Raw genomic sequence first — 20,196 nt, 5'->3', positions numbered from 1 at the left:
CACCCCGTTGCCGAACATTCACTATATATCTGAAATTTCTTTCGGCGTTTTCACTGGGGATGACGGCTTCGACAGAGACTATTGGTAGAGGCGAGGGGTTTGTGGAAAAATCGGACCTAGATAGGGCTCATTGCCGGGCGTCTAGGCTTCCACGTTTCGGAGCTTGAACTACGTTAACTAAATTCTTACCCCTATTCTTACCTCCATCACTCGTCCAGGTCCGCCATCACCACTGTTGCCATACTATGGTCGTTCTTCCACCAGAACTGATTTACGAAGTCTTGAACAACTTTTCCGAGAAAGACGAAGATGCACGCAGCACATGTGCTCTCATTTCGAGGGACTGGCTCGCTTGCGTCCGCTCCCGCCGCTTCTCGCAAGTCCTCATCCGCATCGGTCCCGGAGGCTCGGGGTCTAGCACGAACCCTCGCGTCGCAATCGAGAAGTTCTACGAAGTGCTAGACGCATGGCCTCCTGCTGCCTCTCATGTGAAGTCCTTCACCCTCGAGCGGCCGCGGAAGCTCTTCCGAGCCGTTCCATCCAACGGCTGCTCCGGCTTCGAGTTCAGCCGGCTTTCGAACCTCCGCCAACTTCACCTCATCAACATTTGTTTCCCTTCTTTGACATATCTCTTCGATGTCCTCGCATCTACTCCCGCGTTGGAAGAGCTCGTCCTCGAGGATGTTTCATCCACTACGGAGTATTACCCCGCAAGCGGGGTTCGCACACGCGGGACAGGAGTGAATCCTCCCTCGCTGCCCTTATGCAAGCTCAAGGAGCTGCGTCTCCCTCGCGTCGTCGGCCTAACTAAAGCTGAACCTCTCGCCGAGCACGACGTCACAGCATTAGCTACGGGCCTGCTAGCGGCAAATGCGCTGGCCTCGCTCCGTACTTTGGACGTTACCTACGGCACGATCACTACCGCAGGATGGCTCCCTGCCCTTCCTCATCTCTCACACACTCTCCAGACCCTCACAGTGCGTGTCAATGGTCCAACACCTCCGGAAAGCTGCCCGTACCATCACCGTATGCTCTATGTCCCTCCTACCTCTAATTCTACGGCGCTGATACTCCTATCAGATACACAGCGCACGCTGGCGGGGATAGGTTCATGTACGAACCTGCGATCTCTCACAATTCTTCACCACGGGATCCCCGAGTCACCGGGCTTCATGGCAGGGCTAGCCGACGCCGCCCTGTCCGGGTCGGATCGCCAGCCCCAACCCCTAGAGCGCCTCACACTGGTGTTCATATGCCCCGCAGAGAAACTCCAGTCAGTAGCCACCCAGGCTCAATTTTCCAAGCTTGCGAGTGTCCTGTGTAGGAAGGTGCGCTTTCCGGCGTTCTCTCGGCTCTTCGTGCGCGTAGAAGAGCCGCGTCGATATACCCAGGCCCAAGCACCACCTAACGCTGCGGACGAGGCGACATGGAAGATCAAGGCTATGCTAGTCCCGTTCATCGAAGCACGGGTGGGGGTCGACATCGACGTCGTGCAGGAGGAGCATTAGATCTGTATCTTGTCTTCTGGTCGGGTATCCTCCGTGATCGAAGTCGGCTACTATGATATCCAGCAATTCCATGTGTCGTGTTCCCGACTATCTACCAGTATCGCGTCGAGCTGTTCGAGCTCGCCGACCCTACGAAGCTCAGGTATCGCAAGGTTCTTTGATTCTTCCTCATCAGCCCCGAGGTGAAGATTTTGTCGACGACGCGCTTCCCGCAGTCGAACGCGCCTGTGATGCAGAACTTGCCATTGGACCTTCTCGAGGTTGTCTTGGAAGACGTCCGCGAAGAGACTCAATGTGCCAGCATTGATGCCTTGGTGTACGTAATCCCTCATGCATACTAGTACATATCCAGGTACCCAGTCCCAAGCCTACCAGTAACAACCAGGAAACAAATTCGCGATCATAGGACCGCATCCATGATGAGGAGAAGCGCATATCTAGTGCTCACACAGGCTGAAGCCGACCTCGAAGACGTCTTCGTTGTGCTGCAAAACGAAGTTCTTCCGCTCCTCCATGAGCTCCTCCCTGTCCGCCTCCGCCTCCGCGCGCGTGATGGTCCCCTCGAGGGCGTAGCTTGCGATGATGTCGAACAGCTCCCTCGGGAGTTTACGCAGCGCCGGGACACGCTCCATTTCGTCCAGATACCATTCCCGCTGCTGTGGAGGTACCATCGTCGTCGAGTGCACGATGGCATTGAACGGGTCTGTCAGGAAGAACGCCAGGATCTTCCGGTGGCCGGGGCGCGTGCGGTCAGCGAGCTCGAACGGCTCGACGCAGTGCTGGTAAATGTTCGGGAACGCGACACACTTGTCTTCTTCAGCGAGGATGTATCCGAGCTCCTGGTTGAGCGCGGAGTCTTCATTCGAGAGGCCAAAGGCGGCCCGCCAGCCCTGGCCGTCGTTGCGCTGATACTCCATGTCACTGCACTCCGGGTCAGTGCCGACCTGCATGCGGAATGCGAGCCGCGACTCGGTGATGTTCTCCGAGGCGTAGTAGTAGAGCCCCGTTGCGACGATCTTCTCGTTCTCCATGCCCTCGACGTGCCACGAGCCCCCGGGATACACGGGGTTCTCAGGGGTCAGGATGATGTTTGCGAGCTTCACGATAACGCGCAGGCTGCCTCCCCTGAGGTCGAAGTTGACGCGGTCCTCCTCGATCGGTGGCGTGAAGGACGGGGGATCGGGGATGAGTGGCCAGCGGTTCGCCTTCCACGCTACATAGCCCTCTTCGCCGGGCTCCTGATTCGGGAGATGAGAGTACCAGTCGAATACGTCGACCTCTATGACCCTCTTCGGGATAGGACTCGCGGAATCCGAGAGCACCTTCTCGAACATAGGGACAAATCGCTGGAGGATGGAGGAGATCGCGGGGTAGAGAGGCGCGTGCTTGATCGGGTGGAGGTTGTTGATGTAGCCCTTGCATTCAACCTCAGTCTCAGAGACTTCAAAGAGGGTCGGAAGCCACTGGAAGTCCCTCGATATCGTTTGGTCGAGGTTATCGACGTCCAAGTCGTCGCGGTCATCGAGATATTTATCTAGAGGGCATGAAGCCAGCGGATCCTTCTCTGGGTGAAGGGACCGGTACTCGGGGGTGGTGTTGACGAGAGACTTGCCAATACGGAAGCAATAGAGCGAGGGATGGATGAGATCAAGTACTTGATGGTTCGAGCCTGGGTGCCAATCCTGCTCTTCCGCTGGAACGTCCTCGAGAAGCCCGACACCCTGAACGAGAGCCTGCTTGAGACCAGCGGGAATGAGCGAGGCGGATTGGTACACTCCAGGTACGGAGGTAGCCTGCAGTGAAAGTCAGCATGTGCGGTCGTGCCTGACCTGGAACCAGCTCTTACATGGATCCCGGTCTTCTCATCTCTCTGCCCGGCGAGATACCTCAACTCGTCGAACACGTAGTCAAGCTGTATGTCCGTCAGTGCGTCGCGGGGCCACCTCTTCGGCCCGTAGAACTCCTCCTGGTGTACGGGCCACTCCTTTGCCCGCGCGACACGATCGTACTCGATCATCTCCGCTCGCCACTTGGCAACGAGGACGTCGTCCTGCACCTTCTCCCACCATCGTGGTTTCTGGCGAATCATCCCCGATAGTCCGCGCAAACGCAGCTCGACCAGGGTGATCGGGTCGCGAACGTTGAACTCGAACGGGGATAGAAACGTCACACTGTCTTCTTCTTCGTCACCGCCTTCCTCTTCGACGCCGCTGGCTTCCTCTTCGTCGCCGCTGGCTTCCAGCTCGCGATCGCTCGCGTCCTGCGCTTGTTCGTGTTCGGCGGCTGTCATGGCGTACTACTGTTGATATCAGTACAGGGTTGAGTCGAGGTTCGAACGGTTGTCGGCATACACCAGTTCGCGATGTTTCTTGGGGCGCGTTTTCTGTGCTGCCTCGATTATATCAGGATTGTCGCGGTACGGACCAAGACGGCCTGCTTGGGAGGTACCTCAGTGCCTGAGTGTGTTCCGTGCTTTTCGGAACGTCGGTTGTGTTGCCCGCAGCTCAGATCTGAGATGATGTCCGTCGGTATTATTTAGTCGTGACTCGTGAGTCACCTTGAGTCCTCAGCCACTGTGTGCATGGGTATGATCAGTAGACAGGCAAGTTCACTGTTCGAGTCTAGACGAATAAGGACACGCCTTAACGCACATGGACAGCATAATACTTGCACACAAGGTAGGTACGACATATTATTTTAGAGCACGGGATGGGTATGGTATACGACAGCGAGACTGAACAGCAGCATAGCAACGCGGGGAGTAATGCTATTGATACAGACGGTCCAGGGTACGGGGTCAACGGAAGTAAGTAGAGGGCAGGAGATGTGCACGACAGTCCAGATCGTCCGTCCGAGAGGTTGAGAGAATCGTGAACAGGCTTGTCGCGAATCGTTAAGTCATAAGCTCGTGATACAGGAACCAACGTCCAAAAAACCAAGCGTCCAGCGGATCACTCACTCCAAGGAGCAACTAGTCCTCGTCGAATATATTCCACCCCATGCGGGACTTCGGCCGTGCCATTGCGACGCTGTCTGTGTCTTTCGAAGGTCCGGCACGCACAGTGGCTGCGTCGAAGAGAGACGGACCCCGGTTTAGTGTCGGGGAACTGGAAAGTACGGCCTTCCCCGGTGCGCTGGCGGGTGGGTCGTATGTGGAGGCCGGAGCGGAAAAGGAACGAGAAGTGGAACCGTCAGTGAATGTGAACACAGGGGTAGATGACAAGGTGGGCGCACATCCCCAGTGAGCAGACGGCTCCGGTGGCTGGAATGAACCTGAGCGCACCAAGCTCGAGAGATCAGGGGGCGATGTGAGTGTGGTGTCATTGGGATCGTCGTCGTCGTCGTCGACTGTGGGGAGAACCATGGCACAGATACGAGAAACCCTGCCAGGCCGAGCTCGGACTGTTTCGTCGCTGAAGACGTCTTCATCTTCGACGACCGCGATGGCCTGTGAACTTGAATATGGGGAGGGGGATACGAGGGCCGATAGAGAGCGTCGGGGTTGCGGGCGTCGCATGCGTAAGCCACCGGGACTGAAAGGAACGGGCTCTTCACGCATCGCCTGCCGTGCATGCTATGTGTGAAGAACTTATCAGTTTGATGTCCTGATGTTGATGCTTGGGAGAATATGGCGGGCGAATCCCTAGAGGAAAACCGCTAGGTTGACTTGATCGAGAGGCGGTAACCACCCGCCGAATCGCGACGCCTACTTCGTCCAGAAGAATGAACGCTACCGCTCTCGTGACGTCGATATCGCAAAGGACCACATCTTCACACATTGTGGAGTCCTACTTCCTCGGAGATTCTAGCCGGGCAGAGCTCAGAAGCCGAAGCACGATGAAGACTCTTCAAAAACCACTGCCTCGAAGAGCGGCGCGGTATTCACGGATCCACTAACACACCAACAGAGCGCAAAGACCGGACGACTTACCCAATCGACGAGCATCTCCCGTGCAGTCGCAGTCTCCCAAGACTGACCGTCCAAGTCTACAAACTCGGTCTTCACCTCAGCGAATGAGTCTTGCAAAGTTCTCAGCTCCTCCTTCCGAACATGTTTCGCGTGAACCAACCATGACGAGACGAGAGAGAAGCGACGACGTACCGGAGTCATCTTCATGGCCTCTATATCCTCCAACTGCTGCTCATACTCAAGGATCCTCTGCCTGACCATGCGTGCTTGGGCTCTTTCGCTCATCGGTGCTGAGGATTTACCGTGTCTTCAAAGTTAGGAGTGGTGATTGACGGCTAGTGGCTGGAGAGCGTAGACCGGTAAGATGAGGACGAGGAGTATCGAAACGAGTCTAGCCACGACGACGACGAGGTCGAGGTGTAGTGGTGGTGGTGGATGTGAGACAGTCGCGACCCGGCTCGGACCTGGCCTGGCGGGTTTGGCTTTGTGTTACTTACCGGCAATAAAAGTAAGTCGGAACTATGTAAGGAAGTAAGTAACTAGATAGACATACAATAAGATTTATTATTTATTTGTTACAGTTGAAGAGGGCGCTTACCACCACTGCCAGCTCTCCTTTGTGAAACTGCCGGAGCCATTCGCAAAGTACGCTCTTTGGACCTCTTTCGAGCCTTAGAAACTGCCACATTTGAGCATTATGATAAACCTTCGTTTGTTCACACTTCAAAGCTTCACCGGTCTCCAGTCCGACTTCGAGTTCCTGGATTCGTTATTCAAAATCCTGCAGCTGAAGTCTGCGGGAACGCGTTAGGATGATGGCAAGTTTCTTCTGTGGCCCCCTCGGGTTCCATGTACAGGCCTGCCGAACCACACCTCTCGACCGCGCGCTCTGATCGCATTCCCGGATCGCTCTCCTCGAAGCTTCACAGTATAGTCGCGAAACACGGGCATGTCGACCAGAGCATGCCACGTTCCTCGGCGATTTCTGGAGATGGGTGAGTCCTCGCACCTCGAGAATATGGACACCGATTCGGCGCGATGGATGGGCGCATGAACTGGATACGTGCTGCCTGCGGGACCTCAGGATGCCGATGAGGGAGGACAGGATACGGACGTTATGCGAGAGCCCTAACAGCTTGGTGAGTCTTCCACGCCATATGCTAGATAGCGTCTTCTGACGTGCATGACAGAAAGCCTGTACGTCTTCGTAAGGTGACGCCCTCGCGGGCCGGGCCTGCGCCTCGCCAACTGGAAACCTGTCCTGGACCGACGGATAGGAGAGTAGAACTTTGTCAGCTCTTTGAAGTAAGTTCTTTGAGCGACCCGAAGGAGCTCCGTATCGTGTTTCACGATAGGAGCGCCTCCGCCAGAGTGCGACTGCGTGAGGCAGGTTGCTCTCCGGAGCCTCGCTTTCGCAGTTCACGGCGAAGCAAACCCATGCATGTGAACAGCTCAAGGTTTTTTTTTCCACGGGTGAGCCGATTGGAGAGTCCATCCTCGGCCTGGACGCAGAAGTGAATGCCCTGGTGGAGGCGGAGATGCTGTGGCCGGTGTAGCTGGAGAGCTCAACACTGCTCAGTGCTGCGGGGCACAAGAGCGAGCGGGTATGAACTCCATTTCTTCCCTCGCTGGCCAAGTCTCTCCGGCACTGCGTAATGAGCATGCACGAGCTCTTGGTACAGGGAGTGCACGTAAGTCCTTTGTCATCCTGCACAGTCCGACCGCATGAGAACTGACGTACACTGGTTACGGTGCTTGCACGTTAACACATACCGCGCATTGCCCGTGTACGGGCCGTGCACCGAGCTTCGTTCGCTGTGCGTTCATTACAACACGATGGGAACCCCTGACAACGAGCTCAAGACTTGCTGGAATGTTAGCTCGAACAGAATGCAGGCCAACCATTCGACCACGGCAAGCCGAGATTCGCTATAACACAGGCTACTCCCTGCTACTCCGGGTGCGTGGTCAATTTTGCGCTGCCTCCTCTCGTGACACGTGTTCGAGTTCTTGGGGTGGGTCGTTGAACGCTCCAGAACGTCCGGTTCCGGGTCTACCAAGGAGAGGTGGGTCCCGGATGGATTCTTTTTCCGAGGAGAGGTCTGCCAACTTTGTCAGACTCATTATCTTCGATCCCATGTCATTCGTCGAGACGTTCCGCTCCGGGGCCTCGATGAATGGGTCTTCTTCAGCTCTCCGTAGGATCGTGACACACTCTCGTCGCAGAAATTCACATTCATCATGCCCATGGCTCATGAGCCAATACTTCCGAACCGTTCGAAGAAGTGCGAATGAAGTTCAAACATCCATCCTCCAGGCTCCATTGGGGTCCTCTGTCAGATTGGATGTTTTCCCGTCATGTAAGTACGGACGGAACGTCGGAGACGGAGGACGTGCAACGGAACGGCCATTGGTTCAGGCACAGCCGGGCATAGTGGTCCGAGGGTCCATTCCCCCGTTCCGACCGGAACAACTTAGAACCCTACCAAACAGCAGAGATCGGCCTGCATTTGGGCAAGGTCCCCAGCTGTCACAAGCCTGGCCTGCTGCACGTTTCAACCATGCCTTCGTCATCGCGATCGCGTCTCCTACGCGCGCCTGCTCTCCATATTTACCGAGGGAGCCCAGGTCGATCGAAGTGACTGGGCCACCTCGTCTCCCTCGTGTTCCTCGTGCTCGTCAGTCTTGCTCGTTTTCGCCAAGGTACATACTCCTATCCACGGCCGTGCAAGCAATATAATCGACAACCCTCCACGCTCCTTGCACCCTGTCGCCATGTTCGTGTCTCTCACCCACGTCCTCCTCACCGCCGCTCTGGCGGTGTCTGCTTTCGCGGTCCCAGACACCAACCCGACCCGCACGGCGCGCGAGGCCTACGCCGACGTCAACCCCGTCGGCATCGCCACCCGCTCTCTCGCGATGAGGGAACCCCTCACCAACGCGCAGCGCCTTTCGCGCGGGCTGCCTCCCAACCGCCCTCGCCGTGCCTACGGCGCCCGCCGGGCTGTCCTCGCCCCTCGCACGTCGGCAACTCCCTGCGTCGCCGAGTCGACGGGGAAGATCGCAGTCTACGCTGGGAACGCTACCACTGCCGCTGGGTATCTGTCGACGAACGTGAACGCTTTTGGCGAGTACGAGTCGACATCTGACAAGTCGAAGGCTCTGCACGTCACCCTGTGCCAGAGTGCGATTGGTACACACGACATCTACGTTCAGGTACGTTGACTCTTAGTGCACATGGTATGCGAGAGCTTCTTGCGATACTGACTGTTCCCGCTCGCAGAACGGACTGGCCGATTACCCCTTCCTGGGCCTAATCAGCGGTTCCAAGAACAAAAACGACGACCTCTCTTCGACCAGCTACAACTACGCTTACGTCGGAGGAACCGGCCGGAGTACGTCTCTTGCTTTATTCCGTGATCTCCCTCGCTAACTGCTCGTCGATTGCCCATAGTTGCGAGCGGAAGCGCTGCTGTCTCCGGCGACAACTCGTTCGACGCTGCTACCGGCAAAACGAGCAAGGTCGAATCGAACGTGTGGTCTCTCGATCACAAGGACAAGACGCTCACACCCTCCTGGGTGAACTCGGACGGCAAGCGGGTCGACGGTGTCATCGTCCACGTCGTATCTGGCACCGACGACTCGTTCGTGGTCACCGCCGGCTACTCCGCCTACGTGAACAAGTTCGGCCCTGCGGACGTCTATGTGCGTGTTTTCCACCTGCTGACTCTCGGGCCTCGAGCGCTGGACGGGACGAGGATGACGTTCTGACCTCTGTTTTTTTTCACAGGAATTCCGGTTCCGTGCTGACTCGAAGTAGTCTGAAGCGTGTTTCTCGGAAACTCTTCCGGCCTCCGGGTCGGCGAACAATCTGACTGACTCGGACACTGCTCGGACACACCTTTGCTTACTCTCGGACCTTGCGGACTGTAATTATGTATACGCTAGCTCAGTATAAAGTACAACCACACTGTCTTTGTATGCCATGATGTATTTAAATTGCAGCGCCTTTGGGGCCCTTGCTCGTTGTAGCCTTCAAATATACAGGGTCTATTTCTGACCAGTTCTGGACCCTTGAGTCATGGTCGAAGGAACGGAGAGTTAGACTCGAGCATGAGGCTCATTCGAAATCGACGTCAACGCGATGTACTTGGCTTCTCACTCGGTGACAGTTGTCCGCGAAAGCTAAGTATGATGTCGTCATTTCGCTGAAGTGACTCAGTGAGCAATTGGCCCCTGTCAACGTCACGGTTCCGAATGGAGCGCAACGCAATTCCATTCTCTTATCAAAGATTCTGCTCGTGAAGTATTGTTCGCTCAGGATCGAATATAGCTGTCAAGTATAAGACCCAGAAGGCGCATATGGCTACGGCGTGGTGAGGAGAGGGATTCTATGCGACAAGGTACTATGGGCACCGGCGTTTGTGGCAACTGCAAGCCCCTTACCCCGAACCTGGAGCAGGGAAAAGCGGCGTTTTGGAGGCCGTGCGCCGTCTCGGTCCAGAAGGGGTTGTCTGTAGCTTGTAGTAATGATCGTGAGGTCGAGTGCGCTGACCCAGGAGGTACAGGAGGTAGATCGTGATCACAAAGGCTATGAAATACTTACTGTACCTCGCAAAATTGTGTCAGATGTCGTCAAGGACTAGGACGTTCCATACACCTTGATCACTACGTCCGTGTCAACACAACTTGCAAGGTAGTGATGCATTGGCCAAGTTGCTCTCACGAGGGTTCGAATTCCGCGCCAGACCGCGAGCGTCAATCCAGTCGGCTGTAGCCGGGGGGGGGCTCCTGCCGCCTGGCAGTTGGTGGGGCGGCACTAGACTAGTACGACTTGGAACCGGACCATCGCTAACCCTTGAAAAAGTTTAATAGTATCCGTGGAATGCCTTGACGATGTGTACGAACACAAGTTCACAGCAGAGGTCGGAGAAGTTACTGAACGAGGTGAGTATCAGATCCGTCTGCACGAGTTGGCATACGTAGCTCACGTCGTTCGCAATCAGTGATATTTGTAGACTCTCCAGCGGATGCAAGGGCATGTTTATGGAGGCTTGCGTATGTTGCGCTCATCGCCCTGCAGACACTCACGCTCGCTTGGGTATCCGAACTATCACCTGGGCCTGGGTAACCGGATCGTTGACTTCGCGACACTCGCCGACTTGAAGCGTCGCCGGAGACATTGATGCTTGCTCGTGGACGGACTTTGACTGACGACTCCCACAACTTGGATGGTATACGCAGTGTCTAGCTGGTTTCTGGGAATCTGGGACCGTATGTGGTCGATGCAGATTCGGATCGGCGGGACTATTCTTAGCGTTGTCGATCGGTGCAGCACCCAACATCTTCAAGTCGTCGACCTTGCCCTCGCTCGTCCATCGATTCTGTACTGACAAGCCTACCGGAGGAGTTGCATCCTGAGTCTCTTTCGTGTTTCGAGGTTTGCTGCGGACGCGTGCGTGCGTGCGTGTCTCCAAGGATACCCTCGAGCATGGAGACGGACCCTCGATCGCCCTTCACGCTCTTCCCGGTGTTCGCTTCCAGCCAACGTTCTCTGTCACTGTCGGTCATCCAGTCAGCCGCGCACGTCACTCAAAACCAACATGAGCCTCGTCTCAGCCGCATCTCCTCTCTTGACCACCAACTTCCACCAGCTCCTCCCCCCCTGCCCGACAGCCTACGGCCTCCCGCCGGCCTCACATCGCTAGCAAGCACCACACTCCTTACCACACAGTCTACTCAATATGTTCGCCTCCTTCTTCCGTGTCGTCCTCGTCGCTGCTCTCGCGGCCTCTGCCTTGGCGGCCCCTGATGTTGTCAGCCCCACTCGTACTGACCGGAACGTCGCTGCCCCCATTAACCCCGTCGGTGTTGTCGCCCGCTCGCTCGCCCGGAACCCCGCGGTGCACCTCACGAACGCCCAACGCCTCTCTCGCGGGCTCCCCCCGAACCGCCCTCGTGCCCACGCTCGTCGCGCTCTTCAGGCCCGCCAGTCCGCCGCCTGTGTAGCGCAAACGGGCACCATCCGTGTCATCCTCACCGATCCCGTCAGCGGCACTACGGCCAACACCGGGTACGTCTCCATGGACGCAAACGACTTTGGCGAGTACGGGTTCACTACGGACCGCGCCGATGCTGTCTCCGTCTCGATCTGCCGCGAGTCAGGCACTACCTTCGATATACTCACCCGGGTACGTCTGTTATGTACTTCTTCCTCTTTGGCGGACGTTACCTTGCTTCAGCCCGCGGCTGACGTGTCATCTGTATATTGACAGAACGGACTTGCCGCTTACCCTTACCTCGGTGGTGTCCGCGGTTTCGCGAGCTCTGACGACAACCTTGGCAACAACGCGAACTACGTCTACATCGCCGGTACTACGCAGGGTACGTCTTTCTTTCTTCGTTACCTCCGCGTCCGGCCAACAACGGCTCAACTCCACCCCGTTCCCCTCCTCGTAGCCGCCCACGGCCCTCCTGTCTCTGGTGCAAACGCGTTCTCCGCCGCGAGCAACATCGCTGTCGACTACGAGTCCAGCATCTGGCGCTTCGGCGCGAACAACGAGCTTCTCGCATCGTGGGTCAACACTGATGGCAGCGTCCCCGCGCAAGAGATCGTCTTCGTCCCGGCGGCGGGTACTCAAGCATTTGCCATCGTCGGGAACGTGCAGGACTTTGCCAGCACATACGGCGCTGTGGATGTCGCGGTAAGTTCTCGTCTTCTCAGTCTGTGTGAAGCCACTCATGGCGTGCTCCTTCCACGTTTAGACCTTCTACTTCGTTCCGGCCTAGGATGTGGCAGCGTTTCGTTGGCGGGTCGTTGGATTGGGTTCAAGGCATCTACTGTAGTGTCTCCGTAATAGGTCAAGCTTGGGTTCAAGGTATCTTTGCGTTTCAATCACGAATATCATGAGATTGCTTAGACGACGATGGTGGTGTAGATTGTGATCTTGTCGTGGTCGTTTCCCTGTTCAGGTACAGCAGCAGAGACCTCGGCGTCTTTTGCGCGATCTTGGATCTTGAGCATAGGGCATGCGCTGCAGGGTCTGCAATCAGTACTAGTGGACCCTTACTTGTCTCTCTCTCGGACACTCTAGAGTTTCTCTGTATCGCTGTCTCTGCTCTCCACGCCTTCGAACACACCCCACGCTCCTTACCTTCGCTCGTTTGACCCTCGCCGCGAGCTCGGGACCGTGCCCGACGCAGCAGTCGGTGAAGATCCAGGAAACGTATTCGAGCTACCCGTCTGCCAGCAGAGTCCGAACGGTGACGGGCCCCTTGGCTCTTGCGGAACACGGACTCGTCGCAGAGTATGTTTTCTTTAGCGTGGACGGAACGATATTCCCTCTACTATTCAATGACGATGGGATTCAGGACCTCAGGTGTTCTTGCAGGGAGTTCTCATGTTGACTTGAGGTAAGTTCTTCCGCCGCTATTGTGGTCCCGCGCAACTTGGACGGACCTCTGAATAATCTGTTGGGATCGCCTGAGACCAGGCACACTGAGAATCAGACGCCTTTAGACTTCTTGGCAAGCCCGACGCTTGTGATCTATTCCTTGTCCGCGACACGTATGTATGACTCGAATTTCTGCAAGAGTCATTGTTCCTCGCGCCTTCAAGGCGGGACCGCGGGACCCGCACCCCGCGCCCCATGACCAGAAATGGCGAAGGGCGCGTGCCTGGTGACGGGGAGGCTATGTCGTCAGGTCGGGTATAGACTAGCCGCTGTCAGTCTACATATCGGCTGGGCGCCGTCGGGCTGTATAAAGCCTTCAGACCGTCTCGTCCATCGACACTCACGTCAAGGCCTCTCGACACTCGCGTAAAGTCCTCCAACACTCACACCTGCGTGTCACACCATGTCCGCGAAATTCCCCTCGCCATTCATGTTCGAGCAGCGCGAACCCATCACCCTTGTCGAGCTCCGCATGCGGTTCTTCTCTGGCAAGATTCGCTCTAAGCCAAACTGGTGGGAGAAAGTGCACGATTCATCTATCACCAAGAAGTGGCGCGAGGAGATCGTCGAACAGGACCGTGCCCTAGTCGACAAGTTATGGGGAGGTGAGGAGCGCTTCATCTGCGAGGACGATAGCAAGAAATGGCCGCGCGACACGATCACTGAGGCACAGATCGACTACATCTTCGATGAACTGAAGTACGAGGCCGCCCAGCGCGACCCCGACACCGGTATCTTTGTGAGTTTCTTACTGGGTAGATAAGCCTTAGCTCACACGGTGTGCACAGGCGACATCGATTCCTAAGGTGTATGAGTCGAGGTCGCTCATCCCCACTGACCTCAAGGACAAGCTGATCCAGGCTGTCTCTGTCCTCGAGGACGTGCCTGAAGAGCAGAAGGACTGGCACCCCGGATCAAACAAGCAGGTCCTCGATCTCGTACACCCGTCGCTTTACTGTCTGATCATTGGCGAGTCCTACGTGCGCAAAGAAGACGCGAGGAACGGCGATCCGCTCGAGGTCCTCACGCATGAAGTGTACACGGGGCGCCGCCCAGACCTCTCGGACCACGCCCGCTGGCAGCCTTACGTCGTCTCTCACAAGTATCAGTGGCTCCCGACCGACTTCATTGTATCCGACAGCGGCGAGGTTCAAGCTCTCGGATACATCAACAACCTGCACCCGTCCCGCCACGCCGCGATGTACCGGCCCATCACGTCTATCCTCGCGCGCTTCGTCCCGATGTTTGAACGCGTCCTCTCCGATGTCCTTTCGGACGAGCCGCCTCTGGCTGTCCAGGTCGACGCGTGCAGATGGTACGACGATGTCCAGCCTCCACGCCCTGAAGATTATGGCGAGACGTACGAGGCGTGGCAGCACGAGCACCAGTGGCCCATCATCCCAGACCCTGCCCCGTTCACGCCACCCTTCCTCAGGAAGCCTGTGCAGAAGTCGTTCCGCCGCAACCGCTCCTGGTTGGGCATGCCCAGCGAGCCGGAAGTCCTGAAGCGCGTCGAGTACTCACTCAAGGGCCGCAAGTTGCAGGTGATCGTCAAGCTCGCGAACATCGTCCTTACTCCCGAGAGCCCGACGTATGCAGGCGGAGCGTGGCACGTCGAGGGCATGGCGAACGAGGACATCGTCGCCACGGGGCTGTACTACTACGCATGCGAGAACATCACCGAGTCGCGCCTCGACTTCCGCGCCACGGTGGGCACGCAGGACGGCATCTACATGCGCTACCAGCAGTCGGACGACCGTGGATACGTCACTGCATATGGATTCGGACGCGAACACGCAAAGAACCAGAGCTTGGGGCACGTCGTCGCGGAGAAGGACAAGTGCGTCGCGTTTCCGAACACGTACCAGCACCACGTCGACGCGTTTGAGCTCGCGGACAAGTCGAAGCCTGGGCATCGGAAGATTCTGTGCTTCTTCCTCGTCAACCCGGAGACGGAGATCCTGTCGACGACACATGTACCGCCACAGCAAGCGGAGTGGTCGATGGACGAATTGGAGAAGGCACCAGCGATGAAGAGCCTGCCAGTCGAACTGTTCGACATGGTCACTGGGTACGTCAAGGCCGGCGTGATGACGCGCGAGAAGGCGGAGGAGCACCGCGCGGCGCTCATGAAGGAGCGGTCGAAGTTTGTTGTCGAGCAAAACGAGAAGGTGTACGAGCTCGAGTTCAACATGTGCGAGCACTGACCGGCGACGACTGTATAATATTCGAGTATCTACGCACCGGCCCATTATATACCCTCCTACATGTGCCGCCCGTCGCGCTTCCATTAGGAGCCACCACCTCAGCCCTTCTTGTGTATCGCTGCCGATCTACTGGGCAGCTCTGGTCGTCCTTCTGGTTGTCCGGAATGTCATTGATAAGTGCAACACCGTGGAGAAGGTCGCTCTTGAGCCCATATATATTCGGGATCGCGACTAGTCGTAGAGACCATTAATTGATGTTGCCTGCAGTGCTCAGTAGCGGCTGCGCGCACAGCCAATTTGGAACGTACGAAAACTCGGTCGCAGGATCGCGTTGTAGTCGAGCTGCACTTTCTGGGGTTCCATGGCCATTTTGTCAAGTTAGTACCCTTCCTGATCTCTTTGCCGCGCCAGCGGGTCTCGACAGTTGCGGTCCTACTCGTCTCTTCATGCCTCGGGCGACGATGGCAGTGTCTTTTGAGTGGATCTTAGGAGAACAGAGATGTGAAGCCGTCGGACGATCCTCAGAAGCTTCGAGCCACGCCATGCAGTTCGAACTGCACGAGTGACAGAATGGAAGGAAGAGAGCTCACATACGTGATATATACTAACGGACCATAGCCCAGACTCTGGTCCCCACCATATACGCATAACGCAGCCCTCCATATATTGACCTTAGGAAGGCCAGATTCGAGCGATTTGGACGAGTGGAGATTATTGAGGGCAGCGTGAAACGCGTTACGGTGTGAACTGGAATTTTGGCATACGCTGGGCCTTGACATCAAAGTATAGATGGAACTGATGAATCGTAGCGTCCAGACGACTGCTGAGCTTGTGCGTAGTGCGTAGCTGAGGAACCGCGAGGACAAAAGTGGTATGTAGTAAGAAGGAAGAGTCCGGGCGTCACTGGGTTGTAATGATGTCGTAAGCCCAAGTAAGTAGACGGTACTACTGCCGCTTATTGAGTCAAGTAAACAGATTAAAGTTCTCAACTCCTGCTCATGGACCGTCATGTTCTGTACTCTTGCACAGAATTACTCGTTCTCTTGGTTCAGACTTCTCACATCTGATACCAGAGAGCAACCTCCCACACACGTCCTTACTACCGACTTCGGGCTTCACGTTATCACCGCAACCCGGCCGTGGATATGAAGCCGCCTCAATTGGTCTTCACGCGAGTCTGCTGAAGGGATCATCAATGCAGTCTCCTTCTGACTTAACGCGGCCGCAGGATTACTTCTGTCTCTCTGATGGTATCGTATATGAGAGAGTGCCAGCTACGCGAGGCGGGTCTCAAGACGCGACTCATAGTATGTCGCAGTATTACTATGGATCGAAGTTCATCGCAATGCTCACGAATTCCACCACGTCTTTTCCCAGATAGCTACTGCTCAGCTGAGGCTTGACAGAGATGCCGAGAAGGCTTCAAGTGGCTGCTCGGCCTAGCAGTACCTCAGCGAAAGCGACTCAATGGAGGCCAGCGGGAACGTTGATAGTACGGGCTGTGTGGACCCAGCTCGAAGAGGTCAACGTCTTCCTCACGGACTTCGTCTCCGAGCTTCCGTGCCAAATCGCGAGACTTCGCACTGCGTCGCAGGCGCTTGCGGTCACAATCTGCCCGCAGACGACGACCGGCGCATTTGACATCCTCGCTATGGTGCGCCGACGCCCCTCACTGGTTGCTCATTTATCCTCGGCAGCCCCGTGGGCCCCGAGGTCAACACCGACGACAAGGCTTCCGGCAAGGTACGTACCTCCCCTTTCCGTTTTCTGTGCTTATGATTACCCCTCGGCTGCAGTGTCTTACGGGCCCGTGGTATCGTGCGCGAGCTCGTGGGAAACGTACTTGCACTACGAGTCGCACATATAGGCGCGGAAAACGAGCTGCTCCCGGCGTAGGTGAACGCGGACGGAAGCGTGTATTCGGACCAGAAGCTCGTGGAATGTGCTGGCAGGCAACGTGGACAAGTTGCTACGGACCTCGTGTTACGGTTTCGATTTTTCTACTTTGTTTCGAGTTCGCAAGGGCAGAGAAACTGACGATTAACCTTCCAGAACTTCTATTTCGTCCCTTAGGATACATCCGATGTGCCCTGCATACCATGCCCAGGACGATGAGGATGTTAGTCCATACAGACTAACTGTTCATAGTCTGATGTCCTTGACGCGTTGAGACTTTGATCTGGACCGCTTCCCAATTCTTTCGGGCCCCGGATGATCGAGACCAATAACAGCCTCACTCCTTCGAAGGTTACTGGAAGCGCAATCCACCGATGAATTTGGTGCAGGTGCGGCTTATGCAGTGGTGCGTCGATGTTTGTCATCTTGAGCCGATGGCTTTCAGGATGCTGACCCCTCATTTCGCTTTGCGTGCTTGGTCGCGATGCAAGACGTCCCGGACGCCCTCGTTTGATGATCGTTAGTGGTCTTTCTCAGCTCTAGTCCGATTCGCAATTGATCCTGTTGCATAGGAGGTATGTTTTAGGAGGATCCTGGGCCCGCATGGCAGCATCGACTCCACATCCGGATATGGACCAGTCGCTCCTTCGGCTGCGATCACAACTCGCCTCGCCGCCCGTCTGCAGATGTACTACAACTTGCGCTTGCCTCCCCATATTCTATAGCTACGCCTGCGAGCTGTTACTCGTCAAATTGAAGTTCGAAGTTCGAAGTTCGATTGTAACTAGCCGCGAGACGGATTCGCTCCTCATGAACACCTTCGGATTCTAGACACAACCCACCTTTGTATCCGCCAAGCTTCTCCCGAGGACCGCCCCCTTCTCCTTTTTCGACAGGTTGCGTTATTCCGCCCAGTCTCGACGGTGTTTCCGATCGGCCTGAGAACGGATGAGTGGTACGTCCTCTCACCCCCGTTCGATTCTGGACTGTCGCTGACATGTCGACCGTTTGCATCCGCCCGAGGCTGTGATCCCTAGTATGTTCTCGTCTTCCTCCTCCTGTGTTTCGGTCTACTTTGCAATGATTGGTCCCGTATTCCCAGCATCGGCTTCGCAGGTTTTCCCTCTGCCCGTGGTCCCTCTGCGGCGGAGGTTGGATACGTTTGGCGGTTGCAAACCACTTCGCGTCGTCCGCTCTCAGTACTCGTCCACAATGGTCACGGCGTCATCATGAATCAAGACTTGCCTCGCCAAACATCTTGCGAGCTGTAGTATACGTCCAACCCCAATGCCAAGTGATCTGGCGTCAATCAGACTGGCGAGTACTCCTCTGCGTTCTGTACCCTTTTTTACAGTTTGCATCCGCCAGGCCATACATCCGCACGGGCTGTCTAGGTCCGTGGCAGTATCCAACAGGAGTCTCTATGACGAATCCTCGGAGGGCCAGACCTGCGTTTGCATCCGCAAACTTCTCTTTGTCTCGCGTTCCACTCGCGATGTGCTGCGAACGACTGGCGTTGGGTCGGGGTATAAAGGTATCCCTCCGTCGTCCTATCTCTCCATCGCCGGCCTCCCTACCGCTACCTTGCCCTTACACGGTCAGCTCAACGGTACCCAGCCTTTGGCGCGCACCCTGCACCCCCTATCATCACGATGCTGTCTCTCTCTCGCGTCCTCACCCTCCTCGTCGCCGCCTTCGCGGTCGCGGCAGTCGTTGCCGTGCCTAGTCGCACCACCACAGATGACGATCCTCACGTCAACCCCGTCGGCATCATCACTCGGTCGCTCCGCCCCAAGTCCGCCGTGTATCTTACCAACGCACAGCGTCTTGCGCGTGGGCTCCCGCTGAACAACCCGTTCTATGGGCGTCGTCGCGCTAAGGCGAGCCCGAGTCCCAGTCCGAAGCCGAAGCCGAAGCCACGCCCCAGCCCGAGCCGCCGGCCCAGTCCGAGACCCAGCTACAGGCCGAGTTCGACGACGAGCCATAAGTCGACTTCGGTGACGAGCCACAAGTCGAGTTCTACGACGAGTCACAAGTCGAGCTCGACGACGAGCAGCCACAAGTCGAGTTCGACGACGAAGCACAAGTCGAGCACGACACCGAGCCGCAAACCCAGCCCGCGTCCCAGCCGCAAGCCGAGCACGCGCCCAAGTCCCCGTCCGAGTCCTCGTCCGAGCCACCATCCGAGCCCGCGTCCGCGTAACACTCCGAGCTCGCGTCCGAGCCCCAAGCCCAGCCCGCGTCCGAGCCACAAGCCCAGCCCTCGTCCGAGCTCGTCTCCTGCATGCGTCGCGAAGACCGGGTACATCGAGGCGAAGGTGGAGGGACAGGCCACCGGCTACGTGTCTATGAACACGAACGTGTACGGCGAGTACGAGTTCACGACGGACGCCTCGGAGGCGCTCTCTGTGTCCTTGTCATATTGCGCGGACAAGAAGGACACTTTCGACATCATGACGTTGGTGAGTTCGTCTTCGTGTATGTATTGTCCTCGCTGGCGCTGACACGCTGCTGGGTTCAGAATGGAGCCGCCGACTTTGATTACCTCGGGTTCATCACCGGGTCCTCCAACCACGGTACGAAACGTGACCTCGACCAGGGCTCCTACAACTACGCGTACCTCGGTGGTGTCCACAAAGGTTCGCTTCGTTCGTCTTCCCTGCCTATCGAGCATTTACTAATAGTTCTGCGTGCTGCAGAGCGCCGTGGTCCTGCTGTCCGCGCTGACAACACTTTTACCTGCGCGACGGGTCTCAAGGAGTCAGTCGAGTCGAACGTATGGTCCGTCAACGGCGACAAGTACCTCAGCGTCTCATGGGTGAACACCGACAAGAGCACCCCATGCGTCACGGTGCTGTACTTCTCTGACGACAACAACTTCGTCATTACTGCCGACCCGGAGAAATATATGAAGACGTTCGGCGGGGGCGAGATCACGGTATGTCCTAGACACCCTTGAGATATGCCGGGATATACTGACAGGACATGTTGCAGACGTTCAAATTCGTCACAGCGTGAACACGGAACGAGGAGAAAATGGTTTACCGCGTGCATGCCCGAACATTGCGCTCGTGTCTGGTTAGAGACATTGTTCCCTTCGAACCATTGACTAGAGACATCGACTCGTTTCGAACTATGAACCCGAACTATTTGTGCATCGTTCCTATGGACTTCATGTTACCGGATGGTAGTGTAGGATGACCTCCGAGGATTGAAGACAT

The 20,196-nt window shown here is 56.5% G+C and overlaps 8 protein-coding genes across 8 annotated transcripts; 5 read left to right on the top strand and 3 right to left on the bottom strand.

Moving 5' to 3' along the window:
- Nucleotides 1-245: 245 nt before the first annotated feature.
- L226DRAFT_576094 (uncharacterized protein) lies at nucleotides 246-1,508 on the top strand (the record flags this gene model as incomplete). The annotated part of the gene is made up of 1 exon (XM_067685303.1): nucleotides 246-1,508. The coding sequence occupies one exon, from the start codon at nucleotides 246-248 to the stop codon at nucleotides 1,506-1,508; it is 1,263 nt and encodes a 420-aa protein (XP_067529373.1).
- Nucleotides 1,509-1,738: 230 nt separating this feature from the next.
- On the bottom strand, nucleotides 1,739-3,917 carry L226DRAFT_495143 (uncharacterized protein). Its single transcript, XM_067677508.1, has 2 exons — nucleotides 3,355-3,917; nucleotides 1,739-3,301 (listed from the first exon to the last, which is right to left on the bottom strand). Exons 1-2 carry the CDS (start codon nucleotides 3,796-3,798, stop codon nucleotides 1,946-1,948), a joined length of 1,800 nt encoding a protein of 599 aa, XP_067529372.1. The 5' UTR covers nucleotides 3,799-3,917; the 3' UTR covers nucleotides 1,739-1,945.
- Nucleotides 3,918-4,161: 244 nt separating this feature from the next.
- L226DRAFT_540333 (uncharacterized protein) lies at nucleotides 4,162-5,866 on the bottom strand. The gene is made up of 3 exons (XM_067681844.1): nucleotides 5,611-5,866; nucleotides 5,440-5,550; nucleotides 4,162-5,082 (listed from the first exon to the last, which is right to left on the bottom strand). The coding sequence occupies exons 1-3, from the start codon at nucleotides 5,701-5,703 to the stop codon at nucleotides 4,480-4,482; spliced, it is 807 nt and encodes a 268-aa protein (XP_067529371.1). The 5' UTR covers nucleotides 5,704-5,866; the 3' UTR covers nucleotides 4,162-4,479.
- A 49-nt stretch (nucleotides 5,867-5,915) lies between these two features.
- On the bottom strand, nucleotides 5,916-7,578 carry L226DRAFT_313549 (uncharacterized protein). The gene is made up of 3 exons (XM_067673833.1): nucleotides 7,169-7,578; nucleotides 6,017-7,109; nucleotides 5,916-5,957 (listed from the first exon to the last, which is right to left on the bottom strand). The coding sequence occupies exons 1-2, from the start codon at nucleotides 7,321-7,323 to the stop codon at nucleotides 6,188-6,190; spliced, it is 1,077 nt and encodes a 358-aa protein (XP_067529370.1). The 5' UTR covers nucleotides 7,324-7,578; the 3' UTR covers nucleotides 5,916-5,957; nucleotides 6,017-6,187.
- A 491-nt stretch (nucleotides 7,579-8,069) lies between these two features.
- On the top strand, nucleotides 8,070-9,490 carry L226DRAFT_540332 (uncharacterized protein). Its single transcript, XM_067681843.1, has 4 exons — nucleotides 8,070-8,634; nucleotides 8,702-8,813; nucleotides 8,873-9,123; nucleotides 9,209-9,490. The coding sequence occupies exons 1-4, from the start codon at nucleotides 8,194-8,196 to the stop codon at nucleotides 9,236-9,238; spliced, it is 834 nt and encodes a 277-aa protein (XP_067529369.1). The 5' UTR covers nucleotides 8,070-8,193; the 3' UTR covers nucleotides 9,239-9,490.
- A 1,672-nt stretch (nucleotides 9,491-11,162) lies between these two features.
- On the top strand, nucleotides 11,163-12,207 carry L226DRAFT_526987 (uncharacterized protein; the record flags this gene model as incomplete). The annotated part of the gene is made up of 4 exons (XM_067679084.1): nucleotides 11,163-11,609; nucleotides 11,694-11,802; nucleotides 11,878-12,122; nucleotides 12,184-12,207. 4 exons carry the CDS (start codon nucleotides 11,163-11,165, stop codon nucleotides 12,205-12,207), a joined length of 825 nt encoding a protein of 274 aa, XP_067529368.1.
- A 1,011-nt stretch (nucleotides 12,208-13,218) lies between these two features.
- On the top strand, nucleotides 13,219-15,257 carry L226DRAFT_563700 (uncharacterized protein). The gene is made up of 2 exons (XM_067683576.1): nucleotides 13,219-13,611; nucleotides 13,661-15,257. Exons 1-2 carry the CDS (start codon nucleotides 13,276-13,278, stop codon nucleotides 15,077-15,079), a joined length of 1,755 nt encoding a protein of 584 aa, XP_067529367.1. The 5' UTR covers nucleotides 13,219-13,275; the 3' UTR covers nucleotides 15,080-15,257.
- A 3,370-nt stretch (nucleotides 15,258-18,627) lies between these two features.
- L226DRAFT_472813 (uncharacterized protein) lies at nucleotides 18,628-19,934 on the top strand (the record flags this gene model as incomplete). Its single annotated transcript, XM_067676488.1, has 4 exons — nucleotides 18,628-18,830; nucleotides 19,200-19,437; nucleotides 19,497-19,614; nucleotides 19,675-19,934. The coding sequence occupies 4 exons, from the start codon at nucleotides 18,628-18,630 to the stop codon at nucleotides 19,932-19,934; spliced, it is 819 nt and encodes a 272-aa protein (XP_067529366.1).
- Nucleotides 19,935-20,196: the final 262 nt, after the last annotated feature.

Source organism: Lentinus tigrinus (genome assembly GCF_003813185.1).
Source record: "Lentinus tigrinus ALCF2SS1-7 unplaced genomic scaffold L226scaffold_55, whole genome shotgun sequence".
NCBI lineage: Eukaryota > Fungi > Basidiomycota > Agaricomycetes > Polyporales > Polyporaceae > Lentinus > Lentinus tigrinus.
The sequence above is the reverse complement of the archived record's forward strand: the minus strand, read 5'-3'. Positions and strand labels throughout refer to the sequence as shown.